This window comes from Cyanistes caeruleus, chromosome 5 (assembly GCF_971803275.1).
Source record: "Cyanistes caeruleus chromosome 5, bCyaCae1.hap1.1, whole genome shotgun sequence".
NCBI classification, from domain to species: Eukaryota; Metazoa; Chordata; class Aves; order Passeriformes; family Paridae; genus Cyanistes; species Cyanistes caeruleus.
This window is the reverse complement of record NC_141705.1, coordinates 7214537-7237995: the sequence shown is the minus strand read 5'-3', so window position 1 is coordinate 7237995 and position 23459 is coordinate 7214537. Positions and strand designations below refer to the sequence as shown.

Sequence of the window (23459 nt, the reverse complement as noted above, 5' to 3'; positions counted from 1 at the left end):
GTGATTAGGAGCAATAGAACATCTTTATAACACTCGCTTTAAACCTCCAACAAACAAAAGCGCCGTGCGGGCTGGGGGTCCCTGCGGGACGGGGCCCGGCAGTGCCTGCCCAGCACCCCTCGGCTCCCGGTGATGCGGGGGTGTCTGTCGGTGTCCGGTGGCACCTGAGAGCTCTGTTCGGGGGTGCTCCTTAGGGATTTGGGTCCTTCTGTTCCCAACACCCAGCGCTGATCCGTGAATTTGTGCTGATATCGCCGCTCTGGGTTCCGCACGCCTGGGAACGGTCCCTGCCCTGGCACAGGAGTCAATCACAATTAGAATATTTATTTTATTTTATTTTTTTTTCCTAAGAGGCACTGACCCAGGGAATAAAAAATATTCCTACCACTGCTACTCCCAAATAACCGCACTCGCTTCCCCCTACCCCCTCCCCCCACAAAAGAAAAAAAAAAAAAAGAAAAAAAAAAAGAAAAAAGAGGTACAAATACAGTCGAGTACGACAGCGAATCTGATACAGCCGAGTCACTGGCATCTACCTAAACCACCATCTATTTTTTCATAAATAATATCCCAGCGCTGTGGTCAGGAGTGATGTGAGGGAAATTTCTCCGAATGAAAAGATGGGACCAGAGGCACGGCCGGAGGAGGAGGAGGAGGAGGAGGAAGGAAAGAGGAGCTGTTAACAAACAAACAAACCAACAAACCCCTGAGTGTGTGCACACGCAGATTAAAACTTCACTCTCGCTGTGTGTTCGTGGCAGCCCCGTCGGTGAGGTCAGGACAAGGGGGAGAGGTAATTACCTCCACATGATCAGAGATTATACATACCATTTCAACCCAGGAGGTGATTTATAATTTAAAGATAAAGCATAATAAAGTCATAAAAGAGAAAGGACACTGTTGTGGTGTCTGATTAAAATCTAAGGGCTGGTGTATAATATATGAGCGGGGGCTGTTGTGGGCTCCTGCTCAGCGGGACTCCCCTGGGCCCAGCCCGCTGATGGACTAATCATGTCCAAGACCTACCAAAATTACAAGCTGATTGTTTTACCCATTATTTCTCCCAACTTTTAATTTCTGCTTTCTAAAGGATCATTGCCCGCGGTAATTGCAAAGGACCTGTCCTTGTATGTGTCACCAGCCTCAAAGACAAAAAAAAATCTAATTTTCCTTTTATGCTTTCTCTATTTTCCTACCGCCCCCCCCCCCCTTTTTTTTTTCCTGGCAGCTAATTCAAACTGAGTAGCGACTGGAGCGTCCAAAACAAGAATGAAATTGATACGATCAAAGAACACACAACTATACACGAGAGGGAAGGAAATTAGGTAGGGGATGGGAAAACATGCTGTATAATTCACTGACAATTTTATTCCTACGTCTTAATTTTCTACAATTAAAACCGTATTTAATAAGAAAGTATTTTTCCAAAGTGGAACTTAGGTCTGGTTATACCTTTACTCCTCGCATGCAAGGGAATAGACCTTTTCTCCCAGTTACTCAGGATTTATTTATCGTCGTGTTTTGTCTTGTGCCGTTTAAACGCATTAATTTTCTTCTGGCACTTTCCTGGCACTTACATTTGAGATTTAATTTTAATTAATTAGCTAAGGAGGAGAAAGAAGCGTGTGAGTGTACGCGGACACAAGCTTCACTCCAACCGCTAAACCTCCGTCCATAATTTTCTCCTTTTGTTCTAATTTAATAAACCCAGCAGGGAAGGGAAACAGGTGCTGGGGGCTGACACCTCTGAGCCCACACACACACACACAGTCCCCTTTTGATCATCTAACTCCACTATTAGGGATGGAAGACCTTAAGTTCCCCTTTTCTGTGTATAATATCTTCTTTATATTGATCCCGCAATTATTTAAAAGAAAGCGTCATCTCCTCCCACTTCTCCAAATAAGGCTATTTAGATGCTTTCCAGATGAGTGGAGGTGTGCTGAAACAGAGCTGACAGCCAAGTATATCACAGCCAACACCATCCTTCATTCGCTCTCTCCCTCTCTGCCCCCCTCCCCCCGGCACACACTTCCAACGTGTCTCTCTTCCAGTGATGAAGATTACAGACTATTATGGGCAAGGGATTAATTTGTAGCCAATTACAATCCAGTGCTAAATATGAATGCATAAATAAGATACAGCCTTGCCTCTGTGTGTGTGAGCGAGAGAGAGAGAAGGGAGGGGGGGCAGGAGCGCCTGGCAGCCTGGCGAGGATGATGAGAAGGAAGAAGGAGCAGCTGAGTGGAGGCTCTGTGCCGAGCATCACCTTGTGACTCCCTGCCTCCCCCGGAGGCTCCCGGCGGCTGGACCCAGCGCAGCCCCGGGGAGCTGAAGGCAGCGGCTCGTCCTGAGCCGGAGCGGAGCCGGGGAGGAGTTTCCAGATCAACTTCGCCGGAGGAAGGAGGGGGAAAGCAAGAGGGGAGGGCAGGGGGGAGAAGTTGCAACCGAGAAGGGCTCTGCAAAGAGTCATGAATGTGAGCAGAGACAAGGTCGGTGACATCTCCATCCCGGCGGTGACAGCCCCCGCTGCCGGCATCGGCGGGGAGCCCCGCGGCTGCCACGGGGAAGGGATGGACAGCCGCGGGGAGCAGCGGCTCTCGGCCGGCGGCGAGCTGCCGCTCTACTGCCCTGCCAGCCGGGACAGGCAAGGGGACAGCCAGAGCAACACCCCCGGACAAGAGGGGGCAGTGGCCGCGCTGCCCATGGTGCACAGAACCACCTCCTTCTCCGTGCTCGACATCCTGGACCCTAACAAGTTCAACAGCAAGCGGCGGCAGTGCGCGGGCTTGTACAAATCGGCGGGGAGCGAGTTCACTCTGGGGGCGGAGGATAAGCCCGAGGACTCAGGGACGGAGCTGGCCGAGCAAAAGGCTCTCGCCGAAGATTTCGACGCGTGCAAGAAGTCGGCAGAGCTGATCAGTAAGTAGGTCTGGGGGCTCGGAGCCCCTCCGAGCCGGAGCTGCCCCGAGTTCCCCCAGCAGGGTCTCGCATGCTTTGACATCTCATCCTTGCCCCGCTGGCAGCCTGCGGGCAGCCGGCTCCGGGGAAGGACAAATGCATCCTGCGCTGCTGCTGCCGGATGTAGAGAGGTGGCATTCTGTGTCAGGAGGAGGGATGGCAAGGGGGGAGCCGGGCGCATCCTCCCGGGACTGGCCGGGCTCCGCTCCCCGAGTGGCCGAGGAGCCCCGCGGGACACCCGGAGCTGTTCGTGTCGTGCACCCCCGGGAGCTGCAGGATCAGCCCCAGGGATGCCGGCCTGGCTGGGGTGGGCAGGAACCCCGCCATCCTCCTCCTCCTCCTCCTCCTCCTCCTCGCAGGGACAGCCAGCGCTGCCTGTGAGCTCCGGCTCAGGTAAACTTGGAAGCGGCTCCTCCAGCTTCGGAGGGCCGGAGTCCCGTTCCCGAGGGTGCGAAAACCCTCCCTCGATACCCCCACCTCGCCTGGGCCCCCCCAGGCGTTTATGACTTTGTGTCTCTCTCCCCAGCCTCGGACCCCTCTCCATCCTCCCCCCGCCGCCGCCGCCCGTTGCTCTGGGCGACAGATTCAATTTTCTCTCTCCCCTTGGCTTTTTTAGGACAAATCAGACTAATTGTGACAAAATGCTGGTTATCTCTGGAAAAACAATTAAATTCCTTCGATTACATTTAAGGTAAAATGTGCTTAGCAGCGTAAAGAGGCTGGATAATGGGGAAAATCGCCCCAGAGTGGCATGTAGGACTGCTTGGATCGATATCCTATTATCGAATTGTGCATATCTCTTTCAAGCACCTTGCAAACTCTTCCCTAACATCTAAATTATAGGGTCAAAATTCGGATAATTACTCGATTAAAACCTATTACACTTATTAGGGCTCGCTATTGATCGGGAATTGCATTCGACCCAAGCTCTAGATTGCTTTTTCTTTCTGGGTCCGAATATCCCAACTTTCTCACCTCTAAACACCGCCACTCTGGGGATCGCGAAGGGTTTCCGGGAAAAGCGGTGGTTGTGGAAAATATCTATAGCTATTCCATGTCCAGAGAGGGGAAAGAAGAGGCAGCGAGCTGCAGGAAATAAACTTCTAGGCTTAGGAGAAATAATTTCTCTGTGTCTGGGGCCAGAGAGGAGGACTCGGAGGTTTCCAACCTCGCCATAGAGAGACTCCTGTCAAGTAAAATTAGGCAGTGAAAGAGGTCTGGAATCTGCTCCAGCCCGAGCCATGACGCATTTTTCATCTGTAAAGCAAAAACAGCAATGGGGCACTAATAGAATTCAAAAGATATTGTTAAAAGCAGTGCGGAACTGGAGTAATTATTCCTCTAAACTCATCTGACTTTCGTCATATTAAACAGATCTGGGCGATCAAAAAGACTGACGAGGTTAACCTATCGCTAATCTCACACTTTTATCTCCAGACAAGAAGAGAAATGCAACTGCATCTCTTCTCTCGAAATAAATATGTTTGGAGGCATCACGCCGCGGTGCGCTTCGCCCGCTGCCACAGGGACACTGCACACAGGGACTCCTGCGGTCACATCGCCTTAATCTTATGGCAGTGGCCAGGAATAGATCTGGGACTGCTAGAAAATCACGAAATTTAATTCTTTTCTTTCCCCATCGTAATTAGTATTAGTTCAAGCGGTGTCTTAATGTAGGAGAAGCGTTCTGGAAAGTAGTTCTGTCCTGAAAAGTACCAACCCCTCCGGAAAATGCAAAGGCTTTCTGGCCAAAGGAGAGTAAAAACTGCGCTCGTCACTTGCCGCTCGTAAAACTATTTTAATGTTCAAAACAACAGTTCAAACTCCCCATTAAATCACAATTTAACACGTTCCAGAAACAAAATAACAAATCCGGCGTTCATCTCCGTCGCCAATTCTATTCGCGGTGCATTTCTTTTGTCTTAAAAAATTTTAGTTGAGCAACGGATGGGAATCCTCGGCTGGAAAATGAAACTCGGAAAGAGCTGCAGGTCCCCGCTCCGGTCCGTGTGTGCTGCTGGGGCTGCCCCCGAGCCTGCCCCCCAGGAGCAGCTACACGCACTTTTTATAAATCGTTGCTGCAAAAAAAAATTCCGTCCCGCAATTTCTAGCAGGTCCTACAGGTTGCAGGACACTTGTCTGCACTCACTGGGTCGGGATGGGAGAAAAGTGACCCGGTTCTTTTCTGTTCGGCCGCGATCGCTCGCGTTTTCCATCCTCCGACCGGAACAGAAAGTTGGAAAGGGTTCTTAATGAACCCTGAGTTATTAAGGGATATTTTCGGGGTGAAAAGGACAACAGAACTCTGCCCTAATTTCTCCTATTGAAACAGCCATATCTGAAATCAGCGTGTTGAACAAAACACGCTTTTAAAACCACGTCTGATTTTACATGCGGGAGTCAGGGGGTCGGGCTTGAGGAGCAAATTTGAGGAGTGTTCAGGTTTTGGGGGGATTATAAACAACTCAAGTGCGGACGGGATGAGGGTGACAGAGCAGCGGTTCATTTTCTATTCGCGTATCTCGGTTAACCAAGTTAAAGGAGTCCTTGATTAGGAGTTCCCGGAGCTACAGCCCCGTTGCAGAAGTGAGAGGAGGGAAGTTTAGGAGTGTCTGAAAGCACCGGCGAAAAAGGACGGTACTCACGGGCCTCTGCCCCCGACCTGTCCGCGGGGCCTCCCCCAGCCCCGTCCCGTGGAGAGGATTCACCTCTCGCTCCCCCGAAGGAGCCCGGCCAGGATGAGGAGGAGCCGGTTCTCAGGAAAACGCGATTTGCTTTCAGGCTTCATAATGACAGAATCGTCAGCAGAAGTCCAATAGCCTTAAATATCGGATAATTACCCTGTTCTCCGATGGAGACCCGTTAATTGGAGCGTAATATAAACCCAAATAAATTAAATGACCGTTAACTAGTTTGTACATTGCACAAAATGAGTTTAATTAAGTTTGTATCTGCTCTGCTAATCAATACAAGTATTTACTCCACTTTAATACTTCCATCTCGGGAAGTGACAAGAGGTCAAACCAGACGCAGGAAGGGTTAAAAATGCCAGAGCAAAACCCAGCAAACTGCCCATCGATTCGGAGATTTCCGTCACTAAAATTGCTAGAGGCTCTTTGCCATCCCTGCCCGCTCCCCCGGCACGGCTGGCTCGGCCCGGCCAGGGGGTTCTCCCTCGCCGCTGCCAGCGCCCCGCTGCCCCTCCGGGTACCGCGGGGATCCTCGCCCTGCTGCCTTCCCAAAGGCTTTTCCAGCCCTCGGGTGTTTGCTGGGTGCACTGGTGGCCGCGGGAAGTGGGGTACATGCCCAATCCCGGCCACGTCTGGGTACCAGCTCTTGCTGAAGGTGACTGGCTCGGAAGGGGCAGCGTTGGCACAGCCTCCCCGAACTTGAACAAGCCTTTCCCGGCCCCAGAGCTGCAGTTCCGAACGCCATCCCCACCTCTTTTCCGCAGCTCCTCGCCCTGTCCCCAGCGCACTCCCGGCTCAGGGCGGCCGGGGCAGCCCCGCACCCGAGGGGCCCGGCCCGGCCTCATCCCCACGGCGGCCGGAGGGGCCGGGGGGACCGGGGGGACCGGGAGGGACCGGGAGGGCCGGGAGGGACCGGGAGGGGTGGCCCCGCTGCCCGGGCAGCCCTGTCCCAGGAGCAGAGGGGACACCGGGTGAGCGAACTCCCGGGACGGACGGGTTTCCCCGGCTGCCCTGGCCCGGGGGCCGCACCGGCGGGGCTGGGGGCGGGCGGGCAGGGCCCGGGCCGGGCGGCGAGCCCTAACAGCGGCTGTCGCTTGTCCGCAGAGGACGGGGAGCTCTACAAGGCCGAGGAGTGCGACCTGGACTACAGCAGCCGGCCGAGCCGCAGCCCGGACAGCGAGCCGCCGGACGACGAGGAGCTGTGCAGCGAGGAGAGCGGCAGCAGCAGCGGCAGCAGCGGCAGCTCCGGCCCCGCGGCGCCCGGAGAGCCCGAGCCGGGCCCGCTCCGAGCCGAGGCGGCCGAGGCGGGGCCCGTCCCGCCCCCGGCGCCCCCTCCGCCGCCGCCGCCGCCCGTCGGGGCTCAGCCCGGCCCGCAGGCCAAGCCCAAGAGGAAGCGGACGGGCTCGGACTCCAAGTCGGGCAAGCCCCGGCGGGCGCGGACAGCCTTCACCTACGAGCAGCTGGTGGCGCTGGAAAACAAGTTCAAATCCACGCGGTACCTGTCGGTCTGCGAGCGCCTCAACCTGGCGCTGTCCCTCAGCCTCACCGAGACGCAGGTGAAGATCTGGTTCCAGAACCGCCGCACCAAGTGGAAGAAGCAGAACCCGGGCGCCGACACCAGCGCGCCCACGGGCGGCGGCGGCGGCGGCGGGGCGGGGGCCGGGCTGGGCGGCGCGGCACTGCCGGGGGGGCTCAGCCCCCTCAGCCACTCGCCGCCCATGGGCGCCCCGCTCTCCATGCACGGCCCCGGCAGCTACGCCGGGCACCCGGCCGGAGGGCTGGTCTGCGCCGCCCAGCTGCCCTTCCTGCCCAGCCCCGCCGTCCTCTCGCCCTTCGTCCTGGGCTCCCAGACTTACGGCGCTCCGGCTTTCTACACCCCGCACCTATAAGCCCGACGCTCCTTCCTCCTCCTCCTCCTCCTCGCTCCCGGCTCCTTCCCGCTGTGCCCGCCGCCCTCCGGGGCTGAGCCGGGCGGGCCCGGGTGCCGCTGGCAGCACGGCCCCCGCACCCCAGGGCTGGAACCGAGAACCGACCGGCAGCGACCCCGGGGGAAAGGGACAGCCCCGTGCTCCTGCCGCCCCCGGCTGCGACCCACGCCAGGGGCACGAAAGGAGCGGCCAGAGGCTCCCGGGACCCTGCGAGAGGCTCCCCCGCCCTCGGGCCTTTCTGTGACCCTTTTTGTACGCGATGTGTCCGGACTGCGCTGCTGAGGGAAGGAGGAGGAGAAACCTCCCTCCCCCGTGTACATACAAGTAGATGTAAATCATCGTTACCTGTATTTTTATTTTCACCGTCTCTCGTTGCTATGTGGGTTTAATTAATTTATTATTAATATTAATATTATTTGCCTTTGTTTTTTGTTTTTGTTTTTTTTATTCTGATCTGGCCACTAGCGAAAGACTTTCAAAGAATAATAATAAAGATTATGTACCCATTTGACTCTCAGGGTAAAACGGAGAACTATCGGTCCTGTCCCTGGACACTGCAGAAGCAAAGACCCGCCGCTCCCTCCGTGACCTCAAGGTGACAAGGGATATTTTTTACCACGTCACTGTCCATCGACCCCCGAGCGGGGCCGGGAAGGGGCGGCCAGGGCGGCTCCTGGGGTGCAGGGCTGGTTTTTTACGTTAATCGTTTCTGTATATTTCTGGTTGTTACAAAAAAAAAAAAAAAAAAAAAAAAAAAAGTTTTAACTTTATAATTAATGTATAAGACGAGGGAGTAAAGAGCAAGAGGTGATAAAGAGAGCACTTTGTTTGCTAAACACTTTAAATGAATCAATAAACTCTAAAGAAAAGGCGCTTTCCGTGGTGGCGAGTCCCTGGTTTTCGGGTGAATCTTTGTAAGCCAAGTTTCCTCTGGAAAACGCCTGCCTCATGAGACGCTCGGAGGGATGTCTTGCATCATCCTTTTTCTTTTCGTTTACTCTGAGAGCGTATTTCTTACACGCAAATAAACTTTATTCTTCTTGTACGAGGGAGGGTATTTCCCTTCTTAGTTTCCTTGTTTGCGTTTTCTTAATTGGCTTTGCCGATTTGTGCAATATTACGGACAAAACAAATTCATATATAGAGAGAATCCGACATTTCTTCCATGTTTCCGCTGATGGGAAGTCCGATATTTTGGATTTATGTAAATTTAATAAATCGGCTCTTTCATTCAGATTCCACAACTCTAAAAATAAAATAATCTTTTCATTGCCGTTCCTCTGATTACTTTTAAGTTTGTATCAAAGTTGATCTTTTATAATACTTTTTTTAGAACTTCAAAGGAAAAGTCTATAAGCGCCGTGAGCACCCCGAGGTGGCTCCTCTGCCGCTGTTCCCCCATTTTCCCACTCCCTGCGTGGCTCCAAAGCTCACGCCGAGGAAGAGTTTTCATTTTCCGCTAATTTTTGGTGGTTTGGGGTTTGCTTGTGGTTTTTTGTTTGTTTGTTTGTTTGTTTTCCTTCGGGAGCAATTCTAAGAAAGCGGTATTTTCCGGAGGGATTTTTGGGGAGCAGAGCATCCCCTCCCTCTCGGCACCCGCCTCCTCATCCCCCTGCTCGGGGGGTGCCGGGGGTCCCCGGGGTGTCCGGGCTTTGCTCCCCGCTCAGCTCCTTTCCCCTTCTCCCCCCGGACCCGCAGCCTGGCTCCGATCTGGGATTGTGCTCCACAGCCGCACCCCACTCCCTCACACCCTCTCCAGGATGGAATCAAATGTTTCAGCCCTCCCGTGGAAATAAAATCTGCCGCGACGGCCGATATTGGAGACGAGGGGGGAGCGGAGCCGGCTCCAGGCTGCAGAACCCGCGGGGCGCTGGGTGCGGGGTCCAGCAGCCCTCGGGAGCCGCGGGGAGGATGCGGGGAGGATGCGGGGAGGATGCGGGGAGGATGCGGGGAGGATGCGGGGAGGATGCGGGATGCTCCAGGTACTGCGGGATGCTCCGGGTTCTCACTTCTGCGTGCAGAAGCCCACAAGCACCTGAAGTCTCTGACCAGACTCGTTTGCATTTGTGAAAATAAGAACTTTTACGATGAAAGGTGTTCTGAAGTAAGTTTTCGGGGAAAACATGACAAGTGATAATGCTTGAAGTAGTGCTCTGCGCAGCTCTTACTGGTAGAAGAAAACCAGCTAAATTGGGAAACAGGCACTCAGGAGATTCTCTCACACTATGCCAGGTTTGAGTTAAGTGACACTAGCAGCCAAACTGTTAGCTCAGGTGAGGCATGACACAGATGAATAAAGAGATAATTCAACCCCTATCCTCACTCCAGGAGCTCCGAGCAGTTTCCTGCCAGTGGGAAATAATTTGGCTCCAGCAGGAGCTGCCCAGAGCTTCAGGGTGCTTGATTCCCCTGCTCCAGGCCAGTTAGCGTCCTGCCAGTGAAACCTGTTCATGTGAGTATTATTGCTCACAGCTGCTGGGTGAAGGAGTCGGTTAGCCTGAGATTCCCGGTCATTAAATGCGATTTAACAAGGCTTCTCACATTTTATGGCAGTGCTGAAAACAGAGCCGCAGGTATCTTTCTCAGCATAGTTTAGGAAGTTATTGATAACCCTTGCTCCAGTGCCTCATCCAGAGGTCTGAGATCATAAAATTCTGGAGCAAAACTGCACAGCCTCAACTCTAGTGTGCATCTTCCCCAGCATGCAGCACCAGCATGCAGTTTTACACTCTGCCCACAGGTACTGTCTGTGTCCAGAGGGCATTTGGAGCATCAGCACCAAAGACCCAGCTCAAATAATGATCCCTGGACCAAAACTCTGCAGCTGGCTCATGGTGTTGGATCAGAGCGTGTGGGTTTAAGCTTGACAGTGAGAAGCTGATGGTGTCAACACAGGGCAGCTGTTGAGGAACATCTCAGGTGTGAATGCTCAGCCCCTGGTGTGCTAAAGCAAAATGTTCCCACTTGTCTGAACCTCCCAACTCCATCCCCCGTGCTCCTGCCTGCTCACGCTCTGGCTCTGCAGGACAGTCAAACAGACCTTGGTGCAGCATTCGAAGTTGTTGCATTAGACAGTCACAGAAAGCCCCCAAAGCTCCTACAGTGACCCCTCAGCAAGGCCCAAAAGCCAATTCCCATGTGGTGCCTGTCTGATGTCCCAGTGCTCCTGCACAGAGTTCTTGGAGCTCCTTTTCCATGAATCATCAACGAGCCCTGGAACAGAGCAAGTGGAACACACTGACTGAGGGGATGATGGTTATGACACAAGCAGGAGGTGTTTGCTCTGGTTCATTCTGTCAGTCAAATTATTTTTTTAATTACTTTATTATTCATTCATAAAATTTAGTGTTAGGGGATTCAGGACACGGAACACATCCAAGGGGACATCGATCAAAGCGTTTGCCAGAGGACGGAGTCTCAGCTCTGACAGACTGAGCAGCACATTCAAAGCCTGATTCAGTGTGCTCAAGTGACGTCTTTGGCATGCACCAGAGATGATCTGGAGCATCAGCATATTTTTGGACTAATTCCCATGAAATCAATATTAAATCCAAGGCTGCAAACCTGTATTAGTAAGAAAAGATTCAGACATTAATAGCATCTTACTATTGTTCACTCTGAATGAATGAGGTTAAAAAAAGGAAAGTGCATCTATTTTACTTTAGGTTATGCTGAACAAATTTCAGTTTTCAGTAAAATGTCTACCAATCAAAACAATAGAAAAAAGCACATAAATACAGACAGATATGTTCCAAACAACTGAGAGAGAACTGAAAATATTTTGAAATATTTTGTGTCATTGATTTCACTCAGCAGTCAATGATGTTTCACAAAGTCACTGCAAGCCACTTCTGCACTATCACCTGCAAAATTCCTCGTGTTGTTTCCACTTGAGCAGGGTGCAGTGAGTTACATTTTTTTAATTCTTAGAGGTTTTTGACATGTATCTCAAACTTTCTGTTTCAGACTGAACTCAGTCATGTTGCTCATTTCTAGTCTTATACTACACAAGTGCAATGTTAAAGATAAAGCTTTGTCTGTATAAACTTAAATCCATTTCCCAAAAATACACCATGATGGCTGCTTGTAGTCTGCTGTATTAAAAAATATCCATGAACTCCTGTATTACATGACAAAATAATTCTGCTCAAACAGTTGAATTTAAATACTCAAGGGAAAATGACAATGTCTGGACATTTCTGGTCTTCAGGTTCTGTCTCAAAGATAACCAAGTAAATACAGTTGTTGTAGAGCCTTTCTTAAGAGCAAATAAAAGAAAGATTTATTTTTTTTTCTGCTATTGGAAGATTTTCCAAACTCCAGGAGGCAAAACAAGGCAGAGAGCAGAGGGACACTGGGGATGAAGGAGACAGACAAGTAAACAAAGAGGATCCTAATCAGTTTGTCTCTCAAAGTGGGCTTACATAAATGGTCTGCATAAATCACATTCTTCTCTGTCTGGTGGGGTTTTTTACTTCTTTCCCTCTTGGTCACACACTCATGTTCTGTGCCACATGCTCTCGTTAAACAGACATCTCAGGTGGACAGAATGGGGGCTGTCACAGTGAAAATAACCCTGACAGGAAGAGCTCTTTCTCCTTTCCTGATGCTGTCTGGCAAAGATGTGAATTCATCGTACAGAATAAGCTTTAAAACAGGTTATCACAGCCTTGGAAAGCTACAGCTTTGTGCCCACTCAGAAGAAACCCAACTGATGCTGGAAATCCTAAGAATGCAGCCTGTATCAATAGAGAAGGAACCAGAACACAGAGCATGGCCAGAACAGAAAAGTCTGGACATACAGGGTCAGGCAATATCTGTTCATGATTTACTAATTTATTCTTATGATGTGACACATGTTCAACTAGCTAAAACTAGCCAGGTCCACTCAAAGTGGTAGACTTTATTTTAGAATACATCTTCTAGATTTTCTTCTCTGCAATGACACAAACCAGAAACATTTTACAGTGACAATGAGAGATGACATCACAACAAAAAACTGAAATATTGTTACAGTAACATTTATGTGGGATGATGGTTTACACTGCAAACATTCACCTCCTTCAGTAAACTGCTGCTCTTTCAAGAGAGCCAAAATAATTCTATTAAACTTAGTACAAAGAAATCAATTATTGCTCTTTTTCTTCCTTTGTATTTTTTTTCCCTGTAAGCACACACATACATTACAAGAACTCATCCTGCACATATAGGGACTCTTTCCCGCCTTTTCACTGTCACACAGGTAGAGTGACAAGTTTATTTCCTGTTCCTCAGTTCCCAAAGTCTGCAGGAGGGGAGGAGAAGTGTAGGGAAAGAGCATTTGAATGAGCTGCTGCTTGGGCTCCCCCAACTCCTTGTGCTGACCGAGAGCTCACAGCATCAGTCTGCACTCTCTGTGACCTGTTAAATGTTTTGAGAGTTGTGATTAAGGATGCTCTTTGGGACTTCAAGCACCAGCACCATGCCTTGTAGGTGTGATTTGGAGTGAAATACTGTGTTTGCCTTGAGCACTGCAGCACACCTGATCACACTCACCTCTGCTGCTTCTGCTCCAGCACTGGGGAAAATAAACACTCGTGCACACCTGGAAGCAGCATTTGATTTCTGCCCTAGTGAAACCGTGTGGCACTCTCCTGGTGGTACTGGTAGCCTTCAGCTGCCAAAAATACTATTACAAAAACTCAAAGATATCCAAAAGCAATTTCCAAACAAGCAGGATCATATATTATATTTCCATATACCTTTTACAGTGCATGAGAATAAGAATGGCTCCATAATGGCATTATAAATACAGCAAATTAATGGTGGATGCAATGCCAACACCTTGTCATTATGCAAATTGGAATGTCGGCAGGAATGGTTACCCAACAACCTTTTTCAAAGCAACCAGAAGCCTAATGCTGCTCATTACATCTAAACTAATTAGCACCAGATTAAAAAAAAAAAATTAATAAGATTTTCCTTAACCCCTCAACAGAGAGGATTCCTCATGATAATAGAAAAACATACAAGCACTTGGCACAGGAGAGCTGGGTTTTCACTCAGGGCACTGGCAGGCAGAAAAGCAAGGGGAAATCTACCCAGAAAGTCAAATGATGATATTTCAGTCACAGACATTTAGAGATGGAGAAACAGATTGTGCTGACATAAGCCTAGCTCAGTTTGCCCAGGCTCTGGTGCAGCCTGTGACTAGCACAAACACCCCATGCCCTCCTCCCAGCGTGGCAGAGCCTGCTCCCCCAGCCCTCCCCTGAGCTGGCACGGCACTTAGGCTCTGTTCCCCAGACCCAGCTGACAGGAAAAGCTCAGCAAGGACATGAATCCTTTTTTTCTCCACTCAATCAGCTTTGAAGAAGAGGAGGGAAAGCATCAACTCAGAAACATGAGGGATCTTTCTCCTTCTTTTCCTTCAGGAGCAATATCTGACTGCCACCCCTGGAAGAACAACTTTATCCCTTGGGCCACAATTTGTCCAGCTGCAGGCAGCCCTAGCTCTCATCCACTCATATTTTCTAGGGGATGTGCTAAGTTTTGGTCTCTTTAGCATCCCTCCAAGCTGAAGGGGTGGGGAGGTGCTGCTGGATGGGGAGGGTTCAGACTGGTCTGATCTAGGCTGCTGCTTTGAGGCTTTTCCTTCTTTCTTAATTCCTTCAGTTTCTGTAGAGGATTTTGTAATAGGACCATTACCACATCCAGTAAGAGGGATGCTCCAGTAAGAAGGCTCTTAATGTACCAGTAGGATTTAATTTCTCTCATTACCCTCTCCCCACCTTTGTAATCCTCCTGGTGTCCCCATCCCACACTCCAGCAGGTGCCCAAGCTCTGCCCTGATGTGGCACAGCTGCAGCACCTTGGCTCAGGCTGACATGGAAACAGCTAAGCTGGGAGAGACTGCCCAGGAGCCTCCCCCTGAACCCTCCAGCAGGTCACAGGGGAGCTGCATTTCAGTGGGGTCTCTTGCCTGAGCTGTGCTTGGCTTTGTAGCTGACTCTCACCCTGATCTCTCCTTGCTGACTTGGCTTCAGACCTGCCTTTTATCTTGGTGATTCTTCAGGTAACTGGTGTCTGACTGTTGATATTGCCAAGATTGTTTCCTTGTTTGGGGGTGTGTGATGGTGCCCTTGTCAGGAAGGATATTGCCCTGATTTTCACCTTCAGCTCCTGGCTTGCCTCTCCCTGACACCTCGAGTCTCTCTGTTTTTTCTTTCTCACCTGGCTATGGACTAACTTCCCTCTGCACTCCCAGCCCCATCGAGCGCTCCTTGGGCACTGCTTGGGGCAGAACTTGATTGTTTGCAGATGCAAATTCAAGTGTTATTTTTACCCAGGAGCAGAGTGCTGTTAACTGTTTTGAGTATACAAACTTTAAACTTACATGCAGCTGTGCCAGAGCACCCTAGAACAGACATATACAGAAATTGCTCTGCATAAGTTACCAGAGTAACTCCTTTCTTAACACCCTTCTCTCTGTCTTTGGTGCCCATGGGGTCCTGAGGGCTGATCTAGCTGCTGACGATGTCTATGAGGAAGCTCCCTCCTGAATCCATGGAGTTCAGTGGTATTTTTCCTGGCAGTGTCTAGGGAATAAGAATGCAGATCCAGCCCTCCCTTGCCCCAGTCTGGGGACTGTAATCTGCAGAGATCTTTTACTCTGTCTGGTTTCCTACACGAAGCCAAAGTTTTACAGTTTTAGCTCCATGGTGGTTCAATTCCAGTTCTCACAGGGGAACAGGTGATGTGAGCTGTCTCACTGCATTTAAGCTCCCCTGAGGGCTCCTGAGCCGGGACACGGGACTGTCACCCCTGAGGCTGAGAAGGGACCTGGGCTCCCCCTCCTGAACGAGTGCTGTAAAATGCATCACGAGTGCCACTGCCTGCTCAGAGCCAGTGACTTTGCTGAGGCATTCCAAAACGCGCGGCTTTAAGCGGCAGCTTCTCATCACTTGAGTACTGCTGAAACAGCCTCACCTTTTCTGGTGCGTTACCTACAGAGACATTGACATCGCTCCGAGGAAAAGCATCAATGTGTCTAACAGCGCTGGGTAAGCCCCACACGGAGCTGCACCACAGCCAGGCACCTGCAGAGTGTGGGAGACCACCAGGTGGCCACCTGCCTCTGCTGTGCACTGTGACACACCTGAACTGCCTTTGTGCTGCCTGGGATCCAACACCTCTTGCTTCTGGCTGGAGGCTCCTTACAACTACTAACACCCTTATCACCCATTTCCACTGCCACTTGAAATGGAACAGGTTTACTTTTTGTTTTCCACAGAACAACGTTGGTTTCTTTGTTGTTTTTTCAATAATGCCCACTTTGATTAACTGAAGCCTTTCCCCAACATGCAAACTATTCTGTGTGGCACAATCTACTGTCCATGCAGAACTGCTTACAAAAAAAGAGCTACAAATAAATATTTTAACCATGATTTCTAGGAACTTTTTATTGTTACTGCTTTCTAATAGAAACTTTCTGCCCTACCCAGGTTGATAAAGCCAAGCTTCAAGTGAGTTTAGAGAAAATGAGGTCACAAGGCATTGTGCAAAAGACGAGTACGGGCCCATCACCCTGTCCCAGGAACCTCGGAGGGGATGTGCTGAAGGACAGCTTTCATTCAGAAGCCCCACTCACAAGCTCTACACCAGGCTCATTTATGTCACTAAATTCTTCCTATTTGAGTGCCAGACCATATGTGCTGCTGTATTTTTTCCTTCCAGGCTTTTACTCCCCAGGTGTAACCATGTGCTCAGGGAAGAATAACCATGCAGTCTGCTAACAGGTCTCATTTTTCCCACTGACACAACCCTGGCTAAAAAAGGATGGTTTAGATGCACCAGCACAGCTCACTTCAGCTCAGATTCCCTTCAGACACACAATATTCAACCTGTATTAAACTATTCATCTTAACACTCTAAGGACCAAATCAAGGTGTCTAGGTACCTGGAAACATACACAACATCCTCAGTAAAGTAAGCACAAGTACAATTGCAAAGGTGTTGGAGTGAGTTATAAAGACAAAACCATACATAGACATTATACGAATTATACCTTTATTATTTTTTTTTTCCCTCAGAAGTCCTGAGGACAGGAATAGAAAAGTTCCAGTAGAAATATCACAGGGACAGTTGAATGACATTTGAACCAGTGAGCCCAGGACCTCAAATTTGTAAACTGCTGTAAGTAAACTGACACACAAAAAGTGTGATGTATCAAAAACTGATAGTTTTTGATAGTTTTGGTGAAAAAATAGACTGATCTATTTTGAGTTTTTGAACTTGAAAGGATTTCTATTTAGTGAGGGTATACTGGATCTTTGGAGAGAGATGCCTTTTTACATTTCTTCTTCTAGCACAGCTACAGATAAACTCAGGAAAAGGAGAAAGCTCCCCCAAACCCTCTAAATTATGTCTGACCAAGTCTAACAAGAATGCTTAAGTGACAACATTCAAGACCTGTTGCATGTATACATGCTGAGTGGCTCTTGTAGAAAAATAATTGGATGAAAAGTGTCAATAATTAACATGGGTGTTAAGGGAAGGGTTTGTCCAACACTGGACCAGGGGAACATAAATACAGTGCTACAGGGGTTGTGCTATCTACACATTTTCCTATGAAGGGTCAATGGTTCATCTTGCCTCAAGGCAAAAAAAAGAAAAAAATGTAGAAGAAAAATACTAGAAGAGCTTTAAAGAAAGTCATCACTGGCCATCAACCTGTCCCAAAGTCCAGGTACCTCTGTGTGAGCTGGCCATTTCTGAGTCACCTGCCAGGGAACCTTAACTCTGAAAATTCTCCTTCTGCACAAAAGAGGCACTCCAGGAAGACACTTTTTTTTTTTTTTTTTTTTTTTTTTTCCCCAAGCATGCATGCTTCTAATAAAGGAAGGGGGAAAGCACACAGATCATGTGATAGGATCAGATTTAACTGCCAGATTAGACAATTGGGTCCAGACAGGAAGTTTTAGCTGATAATTCTAGAACTGATGTGACTGAGTAGCATCACTAGAACCACAGCATGTTTTGGGTTAAGAGGGCCCTTAGAGACCATCTATTTCCAGCCTTTCTACCAGAGCAGGGACATCTTCCACTAGACCAGGTTGCTCACGGTGGAACATGACTGACTAACCACTTTTTTTTTTTCCCCTCAGATTTGTGCCATTTCCATTCCCAGTCTTGCTCTTTAGGATCTTTATTAAAGACCCATAAAGGGAACTCCATGGGGTAAAGTGCATTGACAGTTTCCTGGGGACTTTGTAGTGCTGACACTTCATGGCCCCAGCAAAGCAGGGCTAAGTGTCACTGTACAACATAAATTCCCTATTCTTCTTACAGGGAGAAAACCTGTTTTATAAATGAACACCTTCAGCTTGTGCAGGCTCAAGAATCTCTGGATCAGTGGCACAGTGATCTTTGTGGCTCTTTGAACGTTAATCACCAAGTGTCAGTTAAGTTTGGGCTGTCTGGGAATCCCAGCATCCAGTGATTACTATCACATTCTAATGTGTGTGGTGGTGGAGTTGTTTGGTTTGTGTGTATTCTATTTTTGTGTGTGTGTGACTTTGTTCTTAGCAAGAAATCAAATCACTTTAGCAGTTGATTCAACTGACTTGGTGATGAACTTAGTTTGTCCTTACCCACATTTTCACCTGAAATCTTCACTGCTACACTAGCAAGACTGATAATAGCAGTGGCTTTACTTTCCAGTGCAGTCAGTAGATATGACTTGAAATTCTGTCTCTTTGTTATATTTTCAGTATTTCAGAAGTATATCAACCCATGTTGAAGAACAAAATACGTCTTCCAAATTACAGAGATCTTGCAAGATAAATTATCAGAAGTCAGCATTAATTGCTTCCTATGCAGTACGTGTGCAAGTCAGAAAGTATTTAGCAGAACTGTAAATTAGCTTTTGTTTGAGGTGGTCAGAAGGTAGAATGATTTGTTAAAATTTTCCAAACTTTTAATCCTTAGAGTCTTCTTACACATGAGGAAACACCTCCAACAGGTGAATAACGAAGCCTGTGCTATAGAGAATCCATTCTATTTTATAATGAGTATTTTACTGGAGACTTTTGCAGGTCACTTTGAAACTGATTTCCAAACACCACCCTCCTGATTCTCTGGATTATCTTTACCCATAAAGCCATATGAAATCTTGCAAGAGCACAACTGATCACTGTTTCATTCTCTCTCCTTAAGCTTGACTACAGCCAACAAACAAGTTTGGGAGATTTGCTTACGTACCCAGCCAAGAACTACAACCCACACTGAATCCAACTACACATTAACTCCCTGGAGTCAGGAGATTCCAGATTCTTGTGTTTATATCTGGGACCTTAGCCACACTCTGAGGCTTTAGCCTGATGTAATTGTATCTGATCCAAGCCAGGCAGTTCATTTGTGCCACTAGTTCAGTGTGCCACTTGAGTGATTTTTTTTTAAATCTCTCACTTTCACTTCAAACTGAGCTTTTTTGACAGCAGTTAAACTCTAGAGCACATTCTGTGTAAATCTACAGACTTTCACCATGTGCTGTCCAGTAGCAGTTCTGAAAGATACTGGGGTACCACCTTGGGAGGACAAGAAGCAGGCCAGGATGATCTTTCCCATTTCAGCTTTTCCATCTGTGCCACAGCTACCAAGATTCACTTAGCTCCTGAAATTCAGTTTGCAGAAATCAAACTCTACTCCATTCATCATCTGAAGGCATCAGCTGATTGTGTGCCAAGGTGTTTGTAAAGATGCTGCAGGAGCTGCTGTGCTGCTTGATGTGGCTCACTTTGTACAGCAGTAGGCTGAGAAAATGCTCTGTGTATTGTCATCACTGGCAGCAATCACATCATTTTTAAGGTATCTTTTCCCCTGAAGGCATGAATGTGGAATATTAAACATGTTTTGTCAAAGGACACATAAATTACACAAGTCCCTTAGGAAGGAAAAAAACCAAGCCCCAAAATCTGAGCAATCTACCCAAATTATGTACAAGTCATAAAACACCTCTATTTCATTTATATTTCAAATAATTATCAACTTTTTAAATTAATTCAATTCCATACCACATCTTTTCCAAAATTAATATTCATTATCAAATAAGTTAAACATGGAAACAATTTTAAAATGACACCTGTAAAAATGTGCCTAGCAAAATATTGTAGTGTAAATACAAATATCTTTGATTAAGGGTTTTGCAGTTGCACTCTTGTAATAAAGAAGGGCAGAGGTGAATAAGAATTCAATTCAGTGCATAATTAAACTGGTTGGCAAACTTCTCGTGCTTCCTTTGGTCCACCCGGTTCATGGCTTTCACGACCCGTTTCATGGCACCTCTGAAAGAGAAACAAAACAATAATAACAGTTATGTTGAGTCTACTCAATCCTGAAGAATGTTTATGAATGTTGGGGAATTTGATTAATCACTACCAGGCTTCTGAGCATGGCATTGATGAGGCTGAACAAATTTGTCTTGTTAACTAAATTAGCTGCAGCAATATAAATAGTTTAATTCAGCAATGATTTTATTAACAGGAGTAAACAAATTCAAGTCTCAGTTTAATGGCTGTGTATTCCACCCTCCCAGCATTATTTCTTAGAGCCACATAGAGCATGTTTGATTTTCAAAAGCACCTAAGTGCTCTCAGGGAAAAAACAACTAATAGTATCTAAAAAATATCTTAAAAAAAATAATACTCAGAAACCCTTACAAAATCTAACCCTCAATCCAGAATGTTTTTGTGAGGGAAGGGTTTGCTGTTCACTTCATGTGAACTTATCTAGCAACTTCTACAGGTTACTAAAACTCAGTTTCACCAGACGTGGTCTGAGTCAGACTCTTTTGCTCACACCAGTAGTATCCCCATTCCTGAGCAGCAGCTTTTAAGCCACAAGAACAACTCTAGTTTAGGAAGACACCAGATTATTGTGTATCTCTACACACAGACAAGCTTCTGCTGCAGAAGTGTCCAGAGTTTAGTACAGGCAGGACACTATGTCCAATACCTCATTCATACATTAGGTGGAAATGGGATCTCTGCTGCCTCAGCATGGGCAAGCACTTGTGCCCTCTGCATCTCCTGCTATGCTTGAAGAAGGTTCTAGAACATTCTTCTGGTTCAAAAAGGAAGTGAGGGAATAAAGTTCAGAGCTGTTAAGTTTTCTGCTGCTCCCAAATCCAGTGAGGGCCTGTCTGTGTCCCTGTTGCTGCTCTATTGGCTGCCACTGCTTCCTCCCAGTAAAGATGTACCCAGAGATTTCTCTTGGGATGGACTGCAATGCTTCTGAGCTGGGTAATTAAGACACCTGCACTTTTTTCTCCTCCACAAACTTGAGTGAAGATCACACAGCTAAGATTTTGAGGGTGAGGAAAATGATGCCTAGACAGCATGAACAGGAGTAGCAGATTGTCATAAAAGGCAGAGAGAGAGCAGGCCCCTATATCCTCCAGATGGTAAGGCAGAGGAATAGGTTCACAAATGCAGAGGAGTAAGAGGCAGCAGAAGCAGTCAGGAAAATGTTCTGTTGTGAACATCTGTCCCCTCAGAAACTTAAAGCAGCTGCTGTGCAGAGCTGAGAGCACCTTGCGTCAGGAATTTTGCTTCTCACTGGATTCTAAAGTTCCAATTTTTACTGGTTATTTAAGATGCCTCTGGCACAAAAGCTCAGCTGAGGCTGATGTTTGCAGGCGTTCTCAGCTGGCACCCTGCCTATGAAGGATGTTATCTCCTAACACCAGGTAAACACCTGGCTGTTCTGCTGATGTGAGAAGGTAGAGCAGCTAACAGGCTTGGTTTGAGGGACAGTGTCCCATTCAAAAACAGGGCACTGACTGATGTCTCCTTTGATTTCTACAAGTTTGGTAAGTTCCATTACACAAGTAGATGGTTTCAAGGCCCCTGCTGTTAAGACTCTACATTGTCACAGTCTGTCTTTATTACTTCTGTGGATGTTTCAAGCTGTGCAGGAAAATGAAGATAAGACATGCACCTGGGTAGAGTTCCTCAGCCTCTTTCAGGATCAGCCCCTACACACTATTCCAGCTCTGATTCCAGGGTTATCTCCAAGAAACAAGCTGACTTCTGGTTTGGTAACTGCTCTATGTAATGGCTTCATTTCCAAAGCCATTTTGAAACATCTGAAAACAGAGGTTTCTTCTTAATAACGCTCTAAATGGTGGGATTAAAGAGTTTCTCATCAGCAACCGCAATGAAAACCAACATTCTGAAAAAAACACCCTGGAAGAGATATACTTTTAACAAACTTCTGCCAATAAAGTTACCAGAGTAAGGAAAATGTGGTCATGGTTTTGCACTTCAAATATTACCTAATTGGTAGGAGAAAAGTGAGCCTTTAGCAGTGCAGAGTGGCCTTGACACTTTCATGTCATGTAGGTTTTACATTAGCACCAGTGGATTGTGTGATACTGTAAATGAAATGAGATCCCACTTTGATGATCTGTGTGCAATTTCACTTAGCTTTATTGGCAGACTAGAGCCTGGGTTTATCACCTATACATTTCAAGTAATTTGGGGTTGTTATAAGGAGCCAAGGTTATCATCTTGTTTAGTGCTGCAAAGCATGAAACCTATTAAAAACTTGACAGGTTTGATTCCCTATGCCTGGCACTAACACACACTCAAAATCATTAGCACAAACCACAGTAAACCATGATATGAAAATCTAATCATTAGAACTGTATGTCTCTGACTTCTAACTAAGACCAGGTGACATGAGTATTTCACAGAAAATGTGCTATTTCCATAACCAAAAGCAATGTGGATTTGGCTTTGTTATTATAACCAGTACATCAGTGAAGGGAAAATTGATTTTAAACAATACTGTGCCTTGGATGCTGTTCAACTCATCCAGTATGCATAAAGAATAACCCACCATATTGTAAAAATGATTTTACAATAATAATTTTTCTTTTTTGATTTGACAACTTTATTTTCCTTTGACTCCTTCATGCTTAAGCAAATTTTTGTTGTAGCCACATCTAAGGCAACAGAACTGTAAATAGTGGACAGATGGAGCTACTGTATGTTCTAAAGCCCATTTGGGAGTAGCTGGCAGGGTCCCACATTCACCTGAGCTGTTGTGCCTGACTCGTAAATGGTCATCCAGAGAAGCCAATCCAGCAATTAAAGTTTTTTAAAAATTGAGACAGGATGAAAAAAGTCTTTCATAGGGAAATTTTGCAAATTAATTGAAAATCAGTTTCAAAGAAATAACCTTGGTTGTCAGTACCTGCTATTTTTTACCCTCCACACATATGGAAGACATTCTTTCTTGCAGTTAGCCAAAAAAAGCTGTTTAGTAAGTACATGTTAATGTAGAAACAGAAAATACTGTTGAATCAAACAGAAATAGTTATTTAACAGGCTTTAGAGAATGGAAATATCTTACTTATTGAAAACTTTCTTCTCAAGCCGGGAACGAGAAGTGTTAGCCTGTTGCTTCAGGTCTGTCAGATTTGGGTATTTTTGCTTCTTCCCTTTCTTTTTCTGTCCTTTTCCATTACTTTTAGAGGAACCAAGATCCAGTCCTGTAGCAGCTTCAACTTCTCTCATGAATTCTGGATCTCGCCACTCTGTTGAAAAGACAAAACATGAACTTTGAAACTCCAAACCCAGGGAGGATTTGCAGTCCCCTAAGGAAGAGGATCTTGTCACCCATGGGTGAGGGCAGAGCCACTGTGATGTAAGTTGCACACACAACGGAAACAGAGGATAAAGCAGTTTCCCAGAATGACAGATCTTGATGAAGCTCTGCCAGTCTGGGTTAGTATGTATTAGTAGCTGCCATGGATAAAACTGTAGGAAGACTAAAGTTTTTTCAGTAGCACAGTAGCAAAATTCCAAGGAAACTATTCCATGTAGGAGAGATGAAT

The 23459-nt window shown here is 47.3% G+C and overlaps 1 protein-coding gene and 1 long non-coding RNA gene across 2 annotated transcripts in view; one reads left to right on the top strand and one right to left on the bottom strand.

Moving 5' to 3' along the window:
* The first annotated feature begins 14593 nt into the window (after positions 1-14593).
* LOC147652904 (uncharacterized) lies at positions 14594-16164 on the top strand. The gene is made up of 2 exons (XR_015287056.1): positions 14594-14633; positions 16063-16164. It is a non-coding gene; the product is annotated as an uncharacterized LOC147652904 (long non-coding RNA).
* Positions 16165-16606: 442 nt separating this feature from the next.
* The window catches only part of UVSSA (UV stimulated scaffold protein A), a 47475-nt gene continuing 40622 nt past the window's right edge, over positions 16607-23459 (bottom strand). Inside the window, exons 12-13 of the mRNA XM_023925669.2 lie at positions 22976-23159; positions 16607-19902 (exon numbers count right to left, since the gene is read on the bottom strand). Of these exons, the coding sequence (XP_023781437.2) occupies positions 19809-19902; positions 22976-23159 (278 nt within the window). The 3' untranslated portion in view covers positions 16607-19808. The remainder of the gene's footprint in view (positions 19903-22975; positions 23160-23459) is intronic.